The 20537-nt window shown below is 31.8% G+C and overlaps 2 protein-coding genes across 2 annotated transcripts; one reads left to right on the top strand and one right to left on the bottom strand.

Moving 5' to 3' along the window:
- Window positions 1-3956: 3956 nt before the first annotated feature.
- On the top strand, window positions 3957-6043 carry LOC100305783 (probable small nuclear ribonucleoprotein F). The gene is made up of 5 exons (NM_001354178.1): window positions 3957-4037; window positions 4220-4307; window positions 4400-4437; window positions 4522-4586; window positions 5712-6043. Exons 1-5 carry the CDS (start codon window positions 4032-4034, stop codon window positions 5779-5781), a joined length of 267 nt encoding a protein of 88 aa, NP_001341107.1. The 5' UTR covers window positions 3957-4031; the 3' UTR covers window positions 5782-6043.
- Window positions 6044-9554: 3511 nt separating this feature from the next.
- On the bottom strand, window positions 9555-15275 carry LOC100815844 (NADPH--cytochrome P450 reductase 2). Its single transcript, XM_003549388.5, has 18 exons — window positions 14795-15275; window positions 14661-14720; window positions 14484-14560; window positions 14318-14375; window positions 14153-14239; window positions 14024-14060; window positions 13077-13146; window positions 12785-12976; window positions 12607-12699; window positions 12287-12512; window positions 12098-12181; window positions 11850-12001; window positions 11325-11421; window positions 10918-11067; window positions 10748-10825; window positions 10534-10656; window positions 10339-10452; window positions 9555-9988 (listed from the first exon to the last, which is right to left on the bottom strand). The coding sequence occupies exons 1-18, from the start codon at window positions 15137-15139 to the stop codon at window positions 9908-9910; spliced, it is 2124 nt and encodes a 707-aa protein (XP_003549436.1). The 5' UTR covers window positions 15140-15275; the 3' UTR covers window positions 9555-9907.
- Between the last annotated feature and the right edge of the window lie 5262 nt (window positions 15276-20537).

The following is a 20537-nucleotide window of genomic DNA, read 5'->3' as shown; positions in this document are numbered from 1 at the left end:
CATTCAAATGAATTTATTGTATATTCGGTCCTCTATATTTTTTAATTTAATAATTTTAGTTCTCTCTTAGTATATCATTAATTTTTTAACACAAATTTATTGCGTGACATTTAAGTGATGGATAAGTAAATTTCAGTAGGATTCTAGTGTAACTTGTATTTGAGAAATCCCTAATTTCTAGTTTATTATAACTAGAGTTCCTAATTTAATTCTCTCAATTAAATTGTCATACTAGCTTGTTGGGAACTTATCACTATTTGCATGCCTAAATTGATTAATTGAACAATGATCATACTATGATTATTTAGTAAACTTACAGGATAATTGAGTTTATGATAGATTCATGATCAAACTTTATTTCTAAGCTTCCAATTAGGTTAATTACTTTTATTAACCATCTTTTATATACCTAAAGTTTCGTTTCATAATGAAGAATTGGTAGTTGATAATTAAATTAGATTTCTTAAAGAACTGGAATTAGGGAATCAAGGTATAGCAAGTCATATTTATTTGCATTAGCTAGCCGGCACTAGTTGAAAAGTCACAGTTCTTCATGTATTAAATGTTTTCGACCGAACTATATTGCCATATAATGCTGAAATGGTTAGAAAGTGTGTGTTTCATTTGAAAGTAGAAGAAATGGTCTTAACCATTCCATGAAAAAGGATAACTAGTTACTCTCAATTCGAATGAAAAGATGATAAGCAAACTAGATTTTCATTGATCCAAGGCATGCTATGAGTGCATGTTCTATTGTTTCAACTTCATATCCACAACTTAAGCATAAAAGGGTTGACCTTTATATGACGTCGACGAAGATTTATGTGCATGCTGGTAGTGAGTTAAGGCAAGCTCACCACGCCAAATTTGTGCATATTGACTTTTGCTAAGAGATAACTTGACTTTACTATTGTATATTTCTCATCATGCTGGATATTTTCTTCCTTGGATCACGAGCTTACATTGTTGAATCAACCTCCTCACCATAATAGCTTTTGCTAAGAGATAACTTGACTTTACTATTGTATATTTCTCATCATCATTGTACTACCACAATAGTGTACTAATTAAGGTCTCTAAAATGACAAATAGGCAAGGACATGATGCAACAACAATGTATAAGAATAATAGATGTTGTAAAAGGGGTGTGCATCCCAATCATTAGTCTCCATGATAATGAGCTCAACCACTTTCATATCTGGTCTAACATTAGTAGCCTTAAAAAATGGAGTCTAAATCCTTGGACATTTGGGATCCACCTATCCCCAGTAAGGCAGTAACATTCACACAAATTCCTGTTGGAAAATAAAATAAAAATGAAAAAAAATAAATACGAAGAAGATGCATAAAATAAATTTAATTGACAACACATAAATAATGCATTATAACATACAATAAGTACAAGGAAAAAATAAATTAGGGAAAAATATATATAGTCTGGGTTGAAGCACGTAAACGTTATCTTTAGAGAGAAAACGTCTCAATGCACCGATAGGAAAATTTGATTGCGCTCCTCTCCCAAGATACGACAACCCGTTGATTCCGATCGTGTGCAGTGAAAAGATCCCCGAACCTTGTGAAAGCATTTAGTGTAGTCTCTCATAACACCTAGTCATGATGATGTCTACTCGTTTCTTACTAATTAGTTATATGTTATTTTCTCTAACAATAATATATTATACAACTCAAGTGTTATTTTCAATTTGTTGATCTTTTCTGCTTACATGTCATGCAAGTCTGTTGTTATAGTTCCTGATCCTAGGCTAGATAAATATTTTCATACAACAGACCAAGTTCTGAATTCACTGTTGGATTTCAACCCTGGTGGGTTGGGTTTGCCTCCTTTTGAAAATAATACAAGCTAAAATTGTACATTTTTTCTGCGGACAGAAAAAGCTGATGAGTAGTTAATCCATTTCGATAGATTATTTGACCTTTATATTGTTGTGCTTGCTGAATTACTACAACCAATACCAACGTTTTAGATAGAAATTTAATGTTTTGCTTACATATTTCTCCTATGGCATGAAACATAAAACGTGATTGATTTGATTGATTTAGATCAAATACTTTATGATTCCTTATCAATATCAATTTGATGATGAAATTATTTTGAACCAGTTTTTTTTTTATTTTGAAGGAAGGACTTTTGGACCAATTAAACACTATTGAATTAGTCGGTTCATCTATTCGGACCAACAAACCATATAATATTGTTTAATGAATGTTTTAACGAATTCCATAAATGTTTATGTACATTTTATATCATTGGATGCGAACTAGTTATATCATCTCATTTGATTCAATCAGTTGGTTAAACCGAGTTCATTGACTATTTTAAATCAATTTATTTAGCTTTTAGCAAAACAAGCCGAAGAGTTGTCTTGCTAACAAAGTTTGGATTTCTAGAAAGAAATTTATATATATTTTTCTACATTGAGTAATTTGTCATTCAAAAATTATTGTCGGGTTACACAATTTACGTAGATCACAAGGCCATCATATACTTTATTGTTAAAATAAACAAAGAGGCTTCAAATTGAAGTATGCACCACCAAAAGCACAAAGTATCCCAAGTTTCATTTTGCAGGTTGAAATTGGCTTTATCAACAAACACAAAGAATCTCTTGTGCTGCAACTTGGGATAAGAAATTTCTCACTTTGGAATTCAATGTTAAGTGGAGATTGTGTCATTTGACTCTGCCAAGACACTACAACACATTATATTAAGGTCGTGTAAGACTCAAGTGTTCATACACAATCTCTACTGCTTTATTAGTGAGAATATGGTTTGTAAAAAACATTTTTTATTGCACTTCTACAAAATACAATGTTTTTTTTAAGGAATAGTTTTGGTGCATGAATTCCATACATGATTTTATCATACAAATAGAAGACCGATACAAATTCTATTAAGAAAAACTGTTCATGTGAAAGATAATTAAAATACAGAGAGAGAAAAATTAAAGTTCGAGTATGAATGATAGTTCGATAAAATACAAAATAAAATTACAAAATCTCTAGGATAAATTATTGAGATTAATAGTCACACACACATTCAGGAAGTCTCATGCGATTACTATAAAAAATAAAAATAATAAATATAGAATATTAAATCCTATTTAAATGATCAAAATAAATATCAATACATATAATCACTAATTTTTTTACTATTCAATATATATTATTCATCAATTAAAAATCATGTTAAATATATTTTTTTAAATAATTGTTATAAAAGTTAATTAACTTAACATACATTTTAATTCATGATTTGGAAGGCCGTGGTATTTAAATTGTTAAAGTTAACTTACTTATTTCTGTTACACTTTTTCCTTCAAAATAATTTCCTTACAATTTTTGTTAAGCAAACCCTTATATACTACAAAAGAAGAGAAGGGAATATGGGATAATGGGAGGCTTGCAGCGGATTGAATGACCAATTGGGCCTGGACGGATCTATCTACTATTGTTTTCAATTTCAAAATTTTGATTTTGGGTTTGAATGACTACCACATTAGAAAATAATATAAAGGTAATTGCTAAATACACCTTAAATTTTAGTTTTTCAACTCCTTCTCTTATTTTTTAATTTGTTCTTACTAAAACTCCCTCAAGTCCTTTAACCTGTCTTTTTTGCAGAAATTCACACACACACACACACACGCCCTCCTCCTACCCTTTGTTTGGATTCATCCAATGGAGCACATCTTATATTCATTTCCCCTTCCTCAATTTCACTCTTCTTTTTTTATTTGAAAAAGTGGTTCCAAAGCTCAAAATCTCACACTCCCCTACTGAGAGATAGCAATTAGGATGAAGTCGATGAGAACATTGAAAAATAAAACTGTCGGTAAGGGTAATTTTAGAAAAGAAAAGTTAAAAAGAGGTGCAGAAGTAAAATGCCCAGTGGGCTTCTCAAAAAACCCGAATCATATCCCAAATCCCGGTCTTGGGGTACAAAACCCTAATAATTACCGCTTCGAGATCTCGCAGCGTCCCAAGTTCCAGGTTTCAGCGAGCATTCTACAATGGCTGTGAGTACCTTCTTCTTGCACTCCCTTTACTTAATCATCTTCCATTTATTTCATTCACTTAACCTGCATCTTCATAACTGAGTGATTTCAATGCTTGCTCGCTTTGAGTGTGTAGAAGGTCACACGATGTGATTAATTGTGCCTTATTTTCTAATTTATTTTCGTCCTCGTGTTTTTTGCAGACTATACCAGTTAATCCCAAGCCTTTCTTGAACAATTTGACTGGGAAGCCTGTAATTGTGAAACTGAAGTGGGGAATGGAGTACAAGGGTATGAGTATGATGCTTTGCTATGGATCAATTGTTCTACTGTTATTCCACTCTTACACTTTCATTTCGCTGTTATTTTGTTTTATTTTTCAGGCTATCTCGTTTCCGTTGATTCCTATATGAACTTGCAGGTATATATATCTAAATTAATTTTTAGGTGTCTGGGGGCTCTTGGCTTAGTCGCTACTAATATTAATTTTTTATTATCTTTGTAGCTGGCCAACACCGAGGAGTACATTGAGGGACAATTTACTGGAAATTTGGGAGAGATTTTAATCAGGTATACTCCATATCAACTATTCTATTTGTGAACAGTGGTTTTTGTGTTTTGATAAGGCATGAGGTTTTAAAATCCAATCAAACTTTTAAATCGGAAAGGAAAATACTGAAAACCAATCAAATCATCAATGACAAAACCCCCTAAAACCCTATAGTTGGAATCTGTTTTCATATTCCATTTTTTAAACTGAACCCAATCGTACTCTTTGTTGTATGTTTATGATTTTTGTCATATTTTTCTTGTTCTAATAGAAATGACCGTAAGAATCAATGTCATTGTGTCACTGCTTAAGATGCTTGAAGCCTTTCTGTCTTTTAGGTGCTAAAAGGTTAAAGCACACCATTACTTAAGATAAGTGTACTCATGTTTTTACAATCAGTTATTGTCATATATTTTACTAAAGTAGCTAGTTCTTTAATGAAAACATTCAAAACATTTGATTAAAGGGAAAAAAATATACAAGCTAAATTGTGCTATTTGAAAAATGTGGATATGTTAAAGAAATATTTTAAATAGTATTAGTCAAGAAACTGAATCATCCAATCTAGTCCAATTTGCTTTTTAATTGGATTGGCTAGAGTAGTATATTCAATCCTTTTCAAGTTACATTTTAAATTCCCATTATAATTTTAACTGGTTTCACATTGTTGTGAACAGTGGAAACTAGAGTTTACAATCATTGTTTTCACTCTGTTTTGTAACATAATTTGGGAGGTATAAGATAACATGATATATGGTTTCTGAATCGTGTTGTTTAAATTGAAAAGAGTGATATGAAGTTGGGTTATATTTGCTCAAAAGTCGAAAATACTTTTTACTTTCACCACCTAGATATTATTGACAAAGCAGATTCATGTCCTATATGTCATCCTTGTATATTTGTCATGTTGTATATACTTTTTTTATTATAATGCTGCCACATTTTGTTGTTTTTTTACTTCTGAACATGATAATAAATCCAATACAACAAGAAAGCAAATATGTGCATTTTTTCCTTTCAGCTGACTTTGTATTATTTATTTCTTTTAAGTTGGATTTATTTCATTTTGACATCCTTTTAGAGTGTCATACCTTCAATTACGTTAGTTAAGTCTTGTTTCATTGTTTTTAACTTTGTATTTCTAGATGTAACAATGTTCTCTACCTTCGAGGAGTACCGGAGGATGAGGAAATCGAAGATGCTGCTGAAGACTAGAGAGTGATAGAAGCTGCTAATGGCTATGACATAAACAGAACTCGAATTTCTACTGTTTTTGTATCTTCACATAAATGTAGGTTTTTTGTAGTCAATGTGTAGAGATTTGAATCAATGATGCACTCGCTTGTGAATAGGGTGCCTATGTTCAAGTTGTCTGTTATTTTATTTTTATGCTTCTGAACAGGTTATTTTTCAGTTTATGCAATCAACAGTAATCAATATCATTTAAACACATCCATAAGTCGTCATTTAATCATCATGCTCCTATTATTTAAGCATTTTCAGAAGAAATCAAACCATGGTATGGAGCAAAATAATGATAGATATTCACATTCCTTTGGGTGATTTTGCCTAAATTTCTTAGAGTGTGTTTGGATAGAGCAATTAAAACGGAGAAAATAATTAACCAAAGGATTTAAAATCTTCCTTAAATTTGGTTGGATTCTTTTTTAGAAGAAATTTAAATGTTTGGCATTTTAAAATATAATTTGTTATTAACTAAAAACCTAGAATTCTAAATTCTTTCATGAAGGAATTCTAAAATTTCTAGTAGTTCTTAGGGTTGTGTAATTTACACTTACTCTTGCATGCTCTTGGTGTTGCATTGTTTGCTCGGTCTCGGCCTCTCCTCCACTATGGTGGCAAATCTATTAGACGGTGGTGACTTCTCAGATCTAATGTACAATGTTATGGTTGTGGTAACGTGGTCTTTGTCGTTGATCAAGCGTCAACGATGACTTCTCACATTTTTTTTTTGGTGAAAGACTTCTCATATCTATTCAACACTATTGTGCGATACCATTGTTGTTGAAGTTCGACAAGGGGGTAATGAACCGGTGATAGACGACGTTCAAGGGATAGATGGATAATTTGGAAAAATAAAAATAAAAAAAGAGAAAAGAAAAAAAGAAAAATATAAAAAGTCTCCACCATTTATTTTTTTAATAATTACATCTAATGGTCTACAAAATCATCTTGTTATATTAATTAATGAGATTCAAACTTGATGGAAAATTGTCTAGGATAAATAATGACCTTATGGTTACATGAGATTCAAATTAATTTTATGTATCAATATTCATTTCTTGTTGGAATATATATATATTCCATGGTTTAGTTCTAAATTTATATGTTCTAAGTTTATATTTTAAAAATATAATTAGAGAAAATATAATTATTTATTTTAAAATAAAACATTTTATAAATGAAAGAATTCTAATTGTTCAACTAAATTACAAAATTTAAAAGAAATTTGGATGTTTTTAAAAAAATGAAGAAATTTAATTGCTTTGTTCAAACTCAAGATTTTGAAAATAAAAGATATTTAATTTTTTTATCCAAATTATAAATTTTCCCAATAAAAAAAATTCAATTAAAGATTCCTAGAATTTAAAATTCTCTATAATTCTAAAATCGCTGAGTCCAAACACAGTCTATTGCATTGTGGTTTTCATATATCTCAAATAAAGACCGGTGAGGTTGAGACTAGTTTTTCCACAATTCTGCTAGCTTTTCTTAATAGTTTTCCCTTTAAGGATAATACTCCCTGAAAACTAGGTATAAGTATTTCGTGGAAAATGAATGCCTACATAGTAAATTCAATACAAGGAATTGAAGGACAGTTGGCAATTTTCAAAAGATTAGGAGTAAATTACTCCTTTCGTTTATTTTATATCTTTTTACATAAAAATTACAATATTAAGAGTATTTATAATGTATGATTGTTTAAATGAATGATTTATTTTAAATTTGTGAGTCTTATAATGTTATATAAATTTAAAATTTTACAAAAAATTATTTTAATGATAAAGTTGGTAGAGTGGGTATTTAAATCACATTAATTTTTATTATTGAATTGATAAGAATAAATTAAGCTTATACATGTAACTTACTTGTAAGTCATATATTATTGTTAAGCAAAATTGTTTAATTTTAATTTATGAAGCACTCGAGGTAAAGACTGAAAAAAAATTACACTTTTAGGTGAAAATCTTATACTCGAACTTGCAGTGATTTAAAATTTGCTTTTTGTTAAATTTAAGTTACTTGTATCTTTATCATTTATTTAAATTAATTGTGTATATTTTTGTTATACTTATAAACATCTTTCTTAAATATTTTAAAATTTGCTTAAATGGAAAAAAAAGTCCTTATCATGCGCAATATTTCTTGGGTCAATGTTTTGTGTGCAAATTTATCAAGAACTGATAGAAAAGGAAGGAGGAATATTAAATGAAAACACCTAATAAATCATGGTTAGACCAGTAGCAACTCTCAAATATGGATTTCACGCGTGCACAATGTTATGGCCGAAATTTTGCTCAAACTAAGGAAAGGGCCCACATTTTTTTTTGTGGCTGAAATTTATTGGAATGTACACTCAAGTGGAGCGAGGTACTTCATTTAACTTCGATAATGCAGGTGTGAAAGTTTGGTGGCCTCATTCTTCATAGATCCCTGATTTGTACAATATTTATGGTGCGAAGGCTCAATGGGAAATAAATTGTACTATCATTGTAAGATATATATATATATATATATATATATATTCCTAACTCATGTATACAGAAAAATATTTATTGAAAGAGGTATTTTACTTTAAAAAATTATAAAAATATATTAATTGAAAGTTGAAAATATCATAGCTCAACGTTGGTTTTTTTCAAGTTTCAATAAATTGATTTTGCTCATCTTAAAGACATGAAAAATATAATTATTACAACGTTGGTTACTAAGTTATTAGTCGGCAATGTAGGTGGTGGTGCCATGAAGTGCCTACCCCACCAACACAGCCTAACCGCCTTGGCCAGTCTGAAAATGAAATAATATGCATTAGGGGAAGTTTACGAAGACTAATATGAATTAATGAAAATAATTTATATTTTATAAGCTTTAATTTAAGTTCATTCCAATTAGTTTTTTTCTAAAATTAATTACTATATTTAATTTATTTTATTAATTTTGTAGCCAAATTCATAATATAAGTTTCATGTAATAAGAATTTTTTAAAATAAATACTCAATTGAATTTTTTGTCTAAACACATCATAAATAAATTATTATTCTATGATATAAAAAAGGCTCAGGTTTACAACTACTTTTAAAAAATCATTAATTAATTAAATTCAAGCAACCTCAATCCAATATTTTCTTACTTACTCTTGGCTGATAGAAGGCGGCATCTGTCACAATTGAGAGTCTTTATAAAAAATGATTGACTTTGTTCCTTTAATATTTCGTGTCATGATGTAATAAGGGTTGAAAAAATTGATCAAATTGTTGAACTAAATTAAATGATTGATTGTCGATGCTCCACCGCGGGATCAACAATAAGATTAATAATGGCCATCATTACAGGGGGAGTACATTAGATTTATACCCATCTCAAGCCTACTTATGTTGAACTGCAGCATTAAATGAAAATTAATTAACGGAGGTATTGAAAATATGAAAAAGGGGTAGTTGACTAGTTTGTAGGCGAACAACTATAAACCACTAATATGGCATTGGCATGTGATTGTTCTTAAAAAGAATAAAATTGAGTATTAAAGAATACAGAATTTATTGTATTATTTAAATAATAAAAAAAAAGAAATTGAAGTTTTGATGGTATATATCCTCAAATTGGTATGGATGAAAATTGGAAAAGGCAATTGCGGAATAAACTGGGGAATGAAAATTGCTACAGATCCCATTGTAATTTGTATGGGATAGCTAGATTATTGCATTTTTGGGATATTTAAATCTAATAATAACACTTGCACAAAATAATTTCTTTACCTCCAAACATTTTTTTATAGTTCATACAGTACAAGGAATTGTCTGCGTCTCTGAACCTTTCTTTGAGGTTCATCATACATTACAAAAAGAAAACTGAAGTAAAATAGTTCATAGTCTAGGTATAAACAGTATATAATAAATTACACGAACCAAAAAGAATCCTTTAGAAAATATAGTGAAAAAGAATCGTAGGAAATGTCGTCGTGATGGCAACAAGCGCCCCCCCTCAATTTTGAGGGCACTAATGAAAGGTGGCACAAATAAGGCCCTTTCAAAATCCTCTAGCCACAACTCTATGTTTTATTAATATCTTCGTCACCCCCACGGCTTGCATTCAGATATCATCACCATACATCGCGCAAATATCTGCCAGTAGTTTGTAGATTCTTTACCATGCTCTCAGCCTTGGAACTATCGAGAGAACCCTGATATGATTGATATTCACAAAGGAACTTGATTAGCCACAGATTCATTTTTTAAAAAATTCACTAAGTAAGCAAGCAAAAGGTCTTGTGGAAATGGAAAACTCATAGTGAAAAATATTACAGAAGACCAAAACCCTTGTGCCCTCACAGAAGAGACAACCTCTACAAAAATAGACATGATGTCTACGTGGCGAAGATATATTGTTTGGAATTATATGTTAACAACCACAAATCTTAAATAAAAAAATTGCTGCAGGTAGAAGCAGCCACTAATATAAGGCACCAAATTCGCAATCACCCATGCCATCAATTTAAGGCAATTCAAGATTTTATTATTTAAAAACATATACCTGCTCTTGCAAAATTGTGTGCAGGGCGCGGTGTACATCCCTGGCCATGCCCTTGGCATCACCACACACATAAATGTAAGCTCCTTGTGATATCATGCTCCAAATTTCTGAAGCCTGCAGGCACATGAACCGTTGATTAAGATAAGGCATACCGCATTGATTGATAATTAATAAATTGTATCCGAGAATAAGTACCTTCTCCATCATTTTATGTTGTACATACTCCTTGGTGGGTCCCTCTCGAGAGAAGGCAAGAATGAGCTCATCAAGTGCGCCAGTATTAACGAAGTGACTCAACTCGTCTTCATAGATGTAGTCCTTTAATAAAAATTATTAAAAAATATTGGTAAGATGATCTAAATTTTATGTAACTCATAAATCTACATAGAGGATAGATAAGATAACTCACCATTTGACGGTTCCTGCATCCAAAGAATAAAACTGAGGGGCCGAGTTCAGCTCCTCCTTCTTTCAGAGCTAATCTTTCCTAAAGTGCAAATAAAAAACAAAATAAATAATTGGCATAGTAGATGGATGGAAGAAAGAATTAGAAGATAGAATATCAAGTAGATTATAAACCTGCAAGAAACCTCTGAAAGGAGCCAATCCAGTGCCAGGACCAATCATGATTATAGGCACTTTATTATCAGAAGGGAGTCTAAAGTTGGAGGTCCTAACAAAAATAGGAGCCCAACTGCAGTCCTGGCTTTTCTCCAATGGTACAGAATTCTGGACATCAAACCAAATGGTAAGTTTTGTTTTGAAATGGAGAAAAATAAACTCAGAAGATTATGGATATCTAAAATAACCAGGTATTGTCATCAAAAGTGACTAGGCATTGATAGTAAAATTACTATTCAACCATGGTATCGATTTCCTTTGTCAAATTCAAGCTGATACTTGCACTTGAAGACAATCTTTTTGATAGATTTACTTTGCCAATCTTAAACAATTTTAACCATAATTTAGGAAACAAATATAAGTACCTTCATCCATGTTGAACACACTCCTTTGTGAATCCTTCCGGTGGGCATTTTCTCATGTACTAATGCACAGGTAACATGAATTCTGTTTGGCACCATTCTGTTAACAATTACAGCAAACAGCCAAACTGTAAGTACAAGAACATAAACTTATATGATATGCAGACTCAGGAAGATGTAAACAAACCACAATCACAATGTCACATTTCCAGTTTTGAGACCATTGAGAACAGGCTCAGACATAAGAATGTAAAGGAAGTTCAGGGTTAAATGGATTGGCTAAGAAATATTTTGATACGAATTTGGAAATCAGAACACCTTAGATATTGCACAATTGGTTGCCAGATATGCTGACAGGTATGCACTAATTATTACTTTTTATTGCTACAAGGCTAAAGACAAGCAAGAACGATTGATAAGGCTTCTCCAACTTGGTCTTCGTTTTTACTAGTCTCTTCCGAGTCACTACATGCCCACACAATACCACATGCACAAACAGTAATGCAAAAGCAATAAAAAGAAATTAACCTTGGAGATGAGGAGATCGAATAAAATCTAGGCTGCAGGCGAGGAGCAACTGCTGCAAAAAAGACACCAATTGGAGGTTTGGCTGATGGAAATTCAGCCATGACCTCAAGGAGACTTCTCTGAGAGGCAATCACCCACTCTGAATATTCATCCTACAAAGGCAGACAAGAGTAGAATACAAATAAGAAACATAAGTAGAAAAAGTTACTTAAAATCCCCATGATACGTGGTTTAATAAAATATTAAACCTTTCCAGCAGGTGAGGCAAGATGTCTTAGTCGATCAGCTTCAGATGGATCAGATGCATGAGCAGCTAAGGCAAGCAAGGCAGACTGGAAAATATGTTAAAAGTATTATTAATTGTGGCAGAGTGAATCTCTTAGAAAGATAAAGGGATAAGGTTTAAATTAAGGGAGCATCAAGCTCAAAACAAGCACCTTTTTGGGTGAACTCAAAACATCTGCATATCGTGTAAGTGCTGTTCTTAGAGTACAGGGTGGGAATGTAGGTGGCAAGGAGCTTCCGCTACGTGGTTTGCCATCTTCATCATCAGTATGGATTGAGAAATAGGTATCTGGTGACAAACCTATTAACCTTATTGCCTCTTCCACAGTTTCAGACAAATTCTCACAGTAAACACCAACATGGTCCCCAGTTTCATATCTGTGAAATAAAACAGCATAAGAACAAGGAAAATGTAGGAACATTATATATAAAAATTTTTTTTGCAGTTATACTTCCACAGGCAGATACTTACGTAACTCCAGTGCCTGAAATGTCAAATTCCAAATGAGTGCAAGATCGATCAGATGCAGGAGTATGAAGCTCCTTTCTCACAGCCACATTTGCCCTGCATGAGTAGTATGTATTCGTATCAGATTATACTTTACAGTATGGCATAACTGATTTGCAAGTAAATGACTATTCTAACGTACCTGACTGGATGTTGAGCATCCACAATGGCGTGACCATTTACATTATGCCACTTCTTTTCGTCGACAGATGCTTCCAATGGATCATGAATAACAACCCGGTACTCCAAAACTGCAGCAGTATAAGGTGTAGACACAGTTGCATCGTCCTCATCTCTAAGCAATTCATCCAATGCTGGCCACAGTTCTTCTTTCCTGCAATAGCAGACATAGTTAGGGAAGGAGGGAAATAAAGCATAAAAAATAGATTCCTGCTCCAATATATTCATGCCAACTTAATTAATTATTTCAATACCATGCAGTAAAGTCATCCTCAATGCATTGATCATCATCACCTAGACCCACTGGCACAAGGCGCTTCCCCCCTGCAATTGCAGAAGACAGGTCAGATCAGATTCATGGTGAGAAGTAGAACTATCAAGGTGTGAAAGGTTAAAGAGAATAACATATATTTGACAACTATAATATAATTAAGCTTTGTTATACAAGAACTTAGCTGCCTACAGCATTTATATGAATCATGTTAAATGACAACCCTGGCAGAAATCAAATTCATAAAAAAATTACCCACTTATGTTACAAGTTACAACACTCCATTTGGTGTGTTAATTTAATTATCATAGAATCTGAAGAATCAACAAAAGGTTACTTTTCAACCAACAAAGTTCAATTACTTGCACAATTCTTATGAAGTATAAGATTTGGGATCACAATCCCCTCTGATGTGAGGGTCTTGTGAAGAGAAAAAAATAGACAGAATAAAGTTGTGATAGGATTGTGGGACCCTATGCAAAGATTCTAATTTTAAGTAAACCTTTTCCGTCTGACTCTCGCAAAAATAACCCATCAGTGGGATCCTCATGTGAGATCCAGATCCAGATAATTGAAGTAATATTCACCTAAAAGGCAGCGTAAGGCGGGGAGAGAGGTTGCCCAGTGCCCATGTATTTAGTATATACAGTGTTTAACTACTAAAAGTTTCAACATTTGGAAAACGATTGCACAGAAGTGAAAGATATATCCGAGTTGGTAAAAAAACGTGTAATTGTGAAAACTTTTTTCTATTCTTTAAAACATCGATTCCCTTCACAATTACACGTTTTTTTAACAAGGGAATCAGTGTTTTAAAGATATATCCAAGTTGTTAAAAAAACGTGTAATTGGCACAAATCAAATTTAAATCTGCCAATTCACAAGGGAATTCATTAAGTACCGAAAGGGATAGAGGAAGGAATAGAATACCTTGCTCAACGAGCATGTCATCCACTACCTTCGCCACCTGCATCAATTGCCACAGCAACCAACAACTCCATGATTAAAATCAAATTGAAACCTTAGAAAGCCAGAATAATGTAAGAATCCAATGCAGACCTTGTTAAAATGCTCATACTGCCTGTTTCCAAGGCCAAACACACCATAGTGAAGATTCTGAAGCCACCCTTCTCCTTTCTCACCCCCCTAAATCCTCCACAAAAGCACACAAAGTCAACACATAAGCTCTCAACCTTAATGCCACCGGAACAGTCTCAAACTCACCTCTGTAAACCATTTATAAAATCTCGCGGCATTATCAGTTGGCTCACCATCACCATATCTACACCCACACCACAACAACAGATTAAATTAAATTCCAAACAATAGCAAGCACGAAAAAATTAAATAGAAACAACCCAAAAATAAATAAACGATGAAAAACACTCACGTAGCTAAAAAGAAAAGAACGTGAGTCTCTTTTTTGAACCTTTCCTCGTATTCATCGTCATCGGCGGCATAATCATCCTGCTCGGAAAATCCCGAAGAATAAGCATAAAATCGGCGTAATAATTAACAGACAAAAAAAAAAACGGAAACGGAAGTACAGTTACAGTAATAACAGTACCATATCGACGACTCTGAACGTGGCCTTCTCGTATCGCGCTTTGGCCTCTTCAGCTGTGGCCTGTTGAAACGCGGAATTCAATTAAAGCGAGGTTAAGAGAAAAAAATATAATTACTGAGTTTAAATAAGTATACCTTGGCGAAGCCTTCGGCGGTGCCGGTTTGAGTGCCGAAGAGGATGGTGACCTTCTTGGTGCCGTCGTCGACTTCGATTTCGGGAAGCTTCTCGACGACGCGTTTAGGAGGCTCGAGAGGCTTGGCCTTGGGGGAGGATGATCTGCGCCAGATGAAGACGACGACGCAGCCGATGAGGACGGCGACGGAGGTGGTGAGGAGCATGAGGAAGTCGCGGTTCTCGAGGAGGAAGGCGGCGGCGGCGGCGTTGGTGGAGGAGGAGACGTTGGAGGGGTCGAGCTTGCCCTTGAAGATGGCGGACATGAGATCCAGAGGGGAGATCTTCATTGAGCTGGAGTCTTGCATGATGATTTGAGTTGCAGGATGGAAGGAAGAGTCTCTTCTCTCTTCTCTCTTCTATGGGAAGTTGGTGTGTGAAATGCAACAAAGTAATTGGGAGTTGAGAGAGAGAGAGAGACTCTGAAGAAAGAAACGGGTGGGAGTGGAGAGGGGGGTTATATTCTTGGGAGGGAAACAAACACCACAACACTGAACCAACAACGCCCACCAACCCAGACTGGTCAAATCCACCAACCACACATCCCTTAACCCTGGTTAATGTTTCCCTTCCTAATTCCTACGCTTTATTTTTTTATCGTTTTTTTTTTTAAAATAGGTGAATTAAATCTAAATAACTCCTCTTGATTAAGACACTCTCAAGATTTAATGAGTCTTAAAAAAATACTTATAAATTAGTTTTCATTAACAATGTTCTTAATTCTTACACACCAACATAAAACAATTTTACGCCTTTTGAGACATCAGTTTATTTCTTCCTGATTGGACTCATTTTTTTCTTTCTTTTCTTTTTCTATATTAAAATACTTTACTAAAATCTTGGTTAGTGTGCAATTCTTGTTAGGAACAACCTCTCACATCTACGACACATTAAGTACTAATTGTCTGTGCCACTCCAAAATAAATAAAAATAATAAAAAAAGTAGGTTGTAGTAATTGTTTAGAGTAAAACTACTTGAATTTAAGTTTGTATAGTAAATTTGTGAGGCAGAGGATTTATAGTTACTTAGCCACACGGATCAATTAATTAAGCTAAATCCTATAATAATTATGAAATATTTAATATACATATTTTTAACACTTTTTTATTAGTTAAAACTTATTAAAATTATAAAATTAAAAGATAAAATAATTAAATAAGACATGAAATTCAATTTTTTATAATTCATAAAAAAAATTTACTATTAACAAATATATTACTAATATTTCTTCTAGTCATACAAAAGGTGTGCTCTTAAAAATTCTCTTGATAACATTGGAGGTATCTTTCTATTCTACCACTTCTAATAAAAAAAACAATAATTTGCTTCTTTATTTTTATGATAATTATGTTGAAAGTTTGTTAATGAATGTGAACTTTATTTAGTTTAAAGTCAATTATTATTATTATAGGTTATATAGTTATATACGTAATACGTTATATTGATAGTGAATACAAATAATATTCATTCAATAAAAAAAATACAAAAAAAAAAATCAATGTATATTACCTCCTTCCTATTCTCTATCAGAAATTTCAACGTCAGTTTTATGAATTTTGGTCTTCCCTAATAGTCTAATACGACCTTAGATCGGTTCAAATTTCTGTCATATAGCGCTTACTGATTGCTTTTTCCTTTTTTGAGAGTTTATGATTGTTTTTTCTTGTTGTTTCGTCTTTTCCATGTTTTTCATTCTTGAAAGAGAGATCAACGTTCGAGATTCGGAACTCATAAAATTAATACAACTATCATCGACTACGGTAGGCTCCATTTTATATATATAATCTATAATTATTACAAAATAAATAAATAATTTCATTTGGTATTTTATTATGCCTAATATTCTTTGAGAATGGCCTAATAAAAATAAACAAATTATATATATATATATATAAATATATATTTTGAATGTGAAGAAATGTTAACTTAATTTAATATGAAAATTCGCATGTAAGTAATAAAACAAAAAATCAGCATACATGGATTCTTAAAAATGAAACTATATATGTGAATTATTTCACTAATAAAATATGTTAAGTAATAAAAAAATCTTAAATAAATTACTTTTATATTTTGTAAATATATAGTAAAATATTTGCCCACGTGTATAGCGCTTCCCATGATCCCATCTTTCTTTTCATTTTTATTGATTGTTGATTGGTTTCTGTACAGTCTTGCTCTGTTTCATTTAATTCATCCGGTGGCAACGTGAACACGCGGGATTTCAAGTACCGGTAAAGAAGCGAACACGTGTACAACCAAAGACTCAGCCGACAAAGAAATAAAGTTATAAAGAGAATGTTAACCTCAATCCATAAAATTAAAATGGACAAATGGTAAATTTCCACCTTTACTAAAACGATTATTTTAAAATTTTACAAGGATTAAAAAAACTAGAGGACCGATAATTGCCACCTTTCCTATATTTTTTCCAATATTTTTTGTGTAATTATTATATACATCATATGCTTTTGGACCTTGTTTGAGCCTAAATTGGTTGATTATTGAATAAACGCGTATGATGTTTGGAAATTTAGTTTTATCACTTTTTTATGTGATATTTGTTTGTTTTATCTATTTTATAGGAATTACATTGAGGAGTTATTTGAAAATGTGTTAAAGCTATCATTGAAAGAAGAATTTGATGAATATGGAAGTTATTGAGTTAGGTTAAGTGTATCCATGAACTAGTTACTTATAGAGACTATGGACTCATTTAATTTTACAACTCACTTAAGTCTTTCCAGCAAGCAAAAATTATGGCCTTTTAAGCTTGCTTAAGTGAATCCATTGTCAACAAGTTTAAGCAAGTTATGTGATGGAACTTAATTTGCATATGTATTTTTTAGCATTAATAAACTGAAAAACTTATTTGAGACTCTTTGAAATTTATGAAAATAAATAAAAATGGAATTTAGAAAAAGGAGATAAAAAATAACTTCACAATCTTAGAAATAAGTTGAGGATGACTCGTCACAAAAGATATAATTTTATATAATTTGAAATCTCATCAAAACTACCAACAAAGTGTTTAATGAATTTATTTATAACTCTTATTAATAACCTTGAATTAGGTTCAAGGCTCAACAACTAATCTAGTTATTAAAAGACTTAAAAATAATAATAAAAAGATAACAATCTATTACAAGTCCAGAAATAGACTCAAAATACAATTAAAAACGAAAATAAATATGATTATAAAAGTTTGCTAAAATTTATGAGCTCCACTCATTCTTCTCTTTCATCCATGATAGAATTTAATCTTGTTAAACTCTTCTTAAAATCTCTTATTTATTACTCAAGTGATTGGTTCATTTATGTTGAGTCCACCCAAGCCAAATTCTTCTTCTTTAGATAGTTCTCTATCACTATGTATTGGGCAAACTACGAATTGAATTTGTTTGAGATATTACACTTTTGAACAAGTTTAAACAAGAAAATAAGATAAGTCCACATTTTAAAAAAGTCCAATTCTAGTTACTATATAAAGTAACATTTAACACATGTTTTTAGACATCTCATTCTTGCATTCCAGAGGCCCCAAGGTCACAAAAGGAATCTGTGACAACATTTTATGTTTAGGGTTCCCTCTTCATCATCATTTTATACTTCTTCTACGACAATGGATAAATAATTCTTTATTCATTAGAGTTTAATGTATAAGGACTTATTTTTATGTGATTGTTATGTTTGTTTTTATTCAATAAAGCATCGTTATTGTTTTTTTTCTATGCTTAATGCTTTTTTAGCCTAAATAACTTTTTGCTAAATAAAAAAAAATAGTTGATTAGGCTAAAAACAAACATCAAACATAAAAGAAAACTGTAATTGAAAAATTCTTATGAATTATTGAAAAAGATAACCAACAATTTTTATGTTTGGAAAATAAGATAAAAAGATTGATCATCATTAAAATTATTTTTCTTAATTTAAGTATGTTAGTTACACTGATTTAAGGGATTAATAGTGAAATCAAGGGATTTGAATTCTTTCACATAAAAGATTAATGCTTGAAGGAATTTGTGGTTTGATGATAACATATTTAATTGAATAAGAATAAGTAGTGATTGCATCTTAATATGTTTAATAAATTTAAACTTTGACCATTTCTTTTATTTGATTTAACCCAAATTTTTTGTGCACACAAAGCGTTTATAAAAGTCCATAATTCGAATTCTCTCACTTCACTTTTTTATGCAATTATCTTTTAATTTTGGGTTACCTTAAATTCTCAATATTTGTAGTTTATTGAATTCACTATTAATTACTCAATCATTGCGAAAAGTCTATGTGAAGACGATATTTTATTTATCATTGCATTACTTGAGCAATTTGATACCCTTGTAAGAAAATTGATAGAATTCATCATCAAATCTTTAATCACATGATTTGTATAATAAAATTTGAAGCAATTACATTTTCCTTTTTTATAACAAGAATGTTTAGAAGAGTTGAGTTTTGAGAACTCATAAGGACCAAGACAAATCTGGAAGCTTAATGAACCCTTAGGAAGATACTTATAAATTACCTACTAATAAAATTCTTAAATTGACAGTAAAAATTAAATCCATATTTTTGTGAGATATGAGTTTATTTCTTACCAAATGATTATTTTCCTTTTTGGTGTACCAAAATATCACAAACGTTCATTAACTTAAGTTGGCTTTTTTTGTGATTTTCTTATCTAAGTTGTTTGGTACATGGAACATAAAAAACAGACCAAAAATAAGGCTAGCCCTACTCTCCTAATTGGTCCGAAAGCAACATGTAGCCGCCTGAGTTGGACTCGGAGGGGAATGCTATGAGGAAAAAGCATGAAGCTGTGACATGCTTAAATGGGCCAGAGAATTAAGTCCATAATTTGTTGGAGTAAGTAGCTGAGGTTATTGAAAATAAGTAAGCAGCAGCAGCACACCTACATCGAATCTTGATTATATGAATCACGTGGGAACCATCTAACTCACAAATAAGGTTAGTTACATCCATGGCATAGCAGCAATTGTTGCAGACCACGAAGATCACTGCCACTATAGTTCAGTTTTAAGTGCATCACCGTATCCTTCCATAGACGAAAACCTGGAGAGCCATTCAACTCCACTGTCACCCATTTACTGTAAAAGCTTCCATTCACCACTCATAATTCAAATCAACAACAAAATTGTGGTGATCACTTCTGGTTCATGATACATTAATTTCACAAGATCGAGTTAATTTAAGACTTTACTGTGTCAACAGGGATTAATATTGCAAGCAAATTCTTTTAGGATAGCATCCAAATACTTGGGCATCAACGTTGATTCTCTATATAGTTATCATAGATTTGTGAGGGCCAGATTCGGAGGAAAAGGTCAGGAGGTGCACGGTTCAAACTTCAGAGGCATGGAGGAAGTTTTGTTGATAAAACAAAATTCCAACTTAATTATATTAAGATTATTTTAAAATGTAAATGTAATTAAGTTCTTTATTTAATATTTATTTATTTATTTATTAGTTCAAGTTTAAACATATTGTTGGCTATTTAATAAGAGTTGGTTAATTTAACGATTCTATTAAAGACGTGAAAGTAAAGGTCTAAGTTATTTCTAATTATAATTCAGCTGTCTTAGTCTCAAACTTCCGTTCTCTTTTTGAAAATTATCCAACGTAGGACTCCTTTTCACAAGTTCAAGAGGGATAGAAAATGAACCAGAGTCAAGAAGTGACTA

Source organism: Glycine max, chromosome 17 (genome assembly GCF_000004515.6).
Source record: "Glycine max cultivar Williams 82 chromosome 17, Glycine_max_v4.0, whole genome shotgun sequence".
NCBI lineage: Eukaryota > Viridiplantae > Streptophyta > Magnoliopsida > Fabales > Fabaceae > Glycine > Glycine max.
Note: the sequence above shows the minus strand (reverse complement) of the source record. Positions and strands in the feature narration are given on the sequence as shown.

Coding starts and splice junctions, on each gene's coding strand:
- LOC100305783 (NM_001354178.1), top strand. Junction 4,308..4,399: donor GTGGGGAATGGAGTACAAGG/GTATGAGTATGA, acceptor TTTATTTTTCAG/GCTATCTCGTTTCCGTTGAT. Junction 4,587..5,711: donor TTGGGAGAGATTTTAATCAG/GTATACTCCATA, acceptor TTGTATTTCTAG/ATGTAACAATGTTCTCTACC.
- LOC100815844 (XM_003549388.5), bottom strand. CDS start 15,139: ATGCAAGACTCCAGCTCAATGAAGATCTCCCCTCTGGATCTCATGTCC. Junction 14,561..14,660: donor CGTTCAGAGTCGTCGATATG/GTACTGTTATTA, acceptor TTTTCCGAGCAG/GATGATTATGCCGCCGATGA. Junction 12,977..13,076: donor GAGGATGACTTTACTGCATG/GTATTGAAATAA, acceptor CTGCTATTGCAG/GAAAGAAGAACTGTGGCCAG.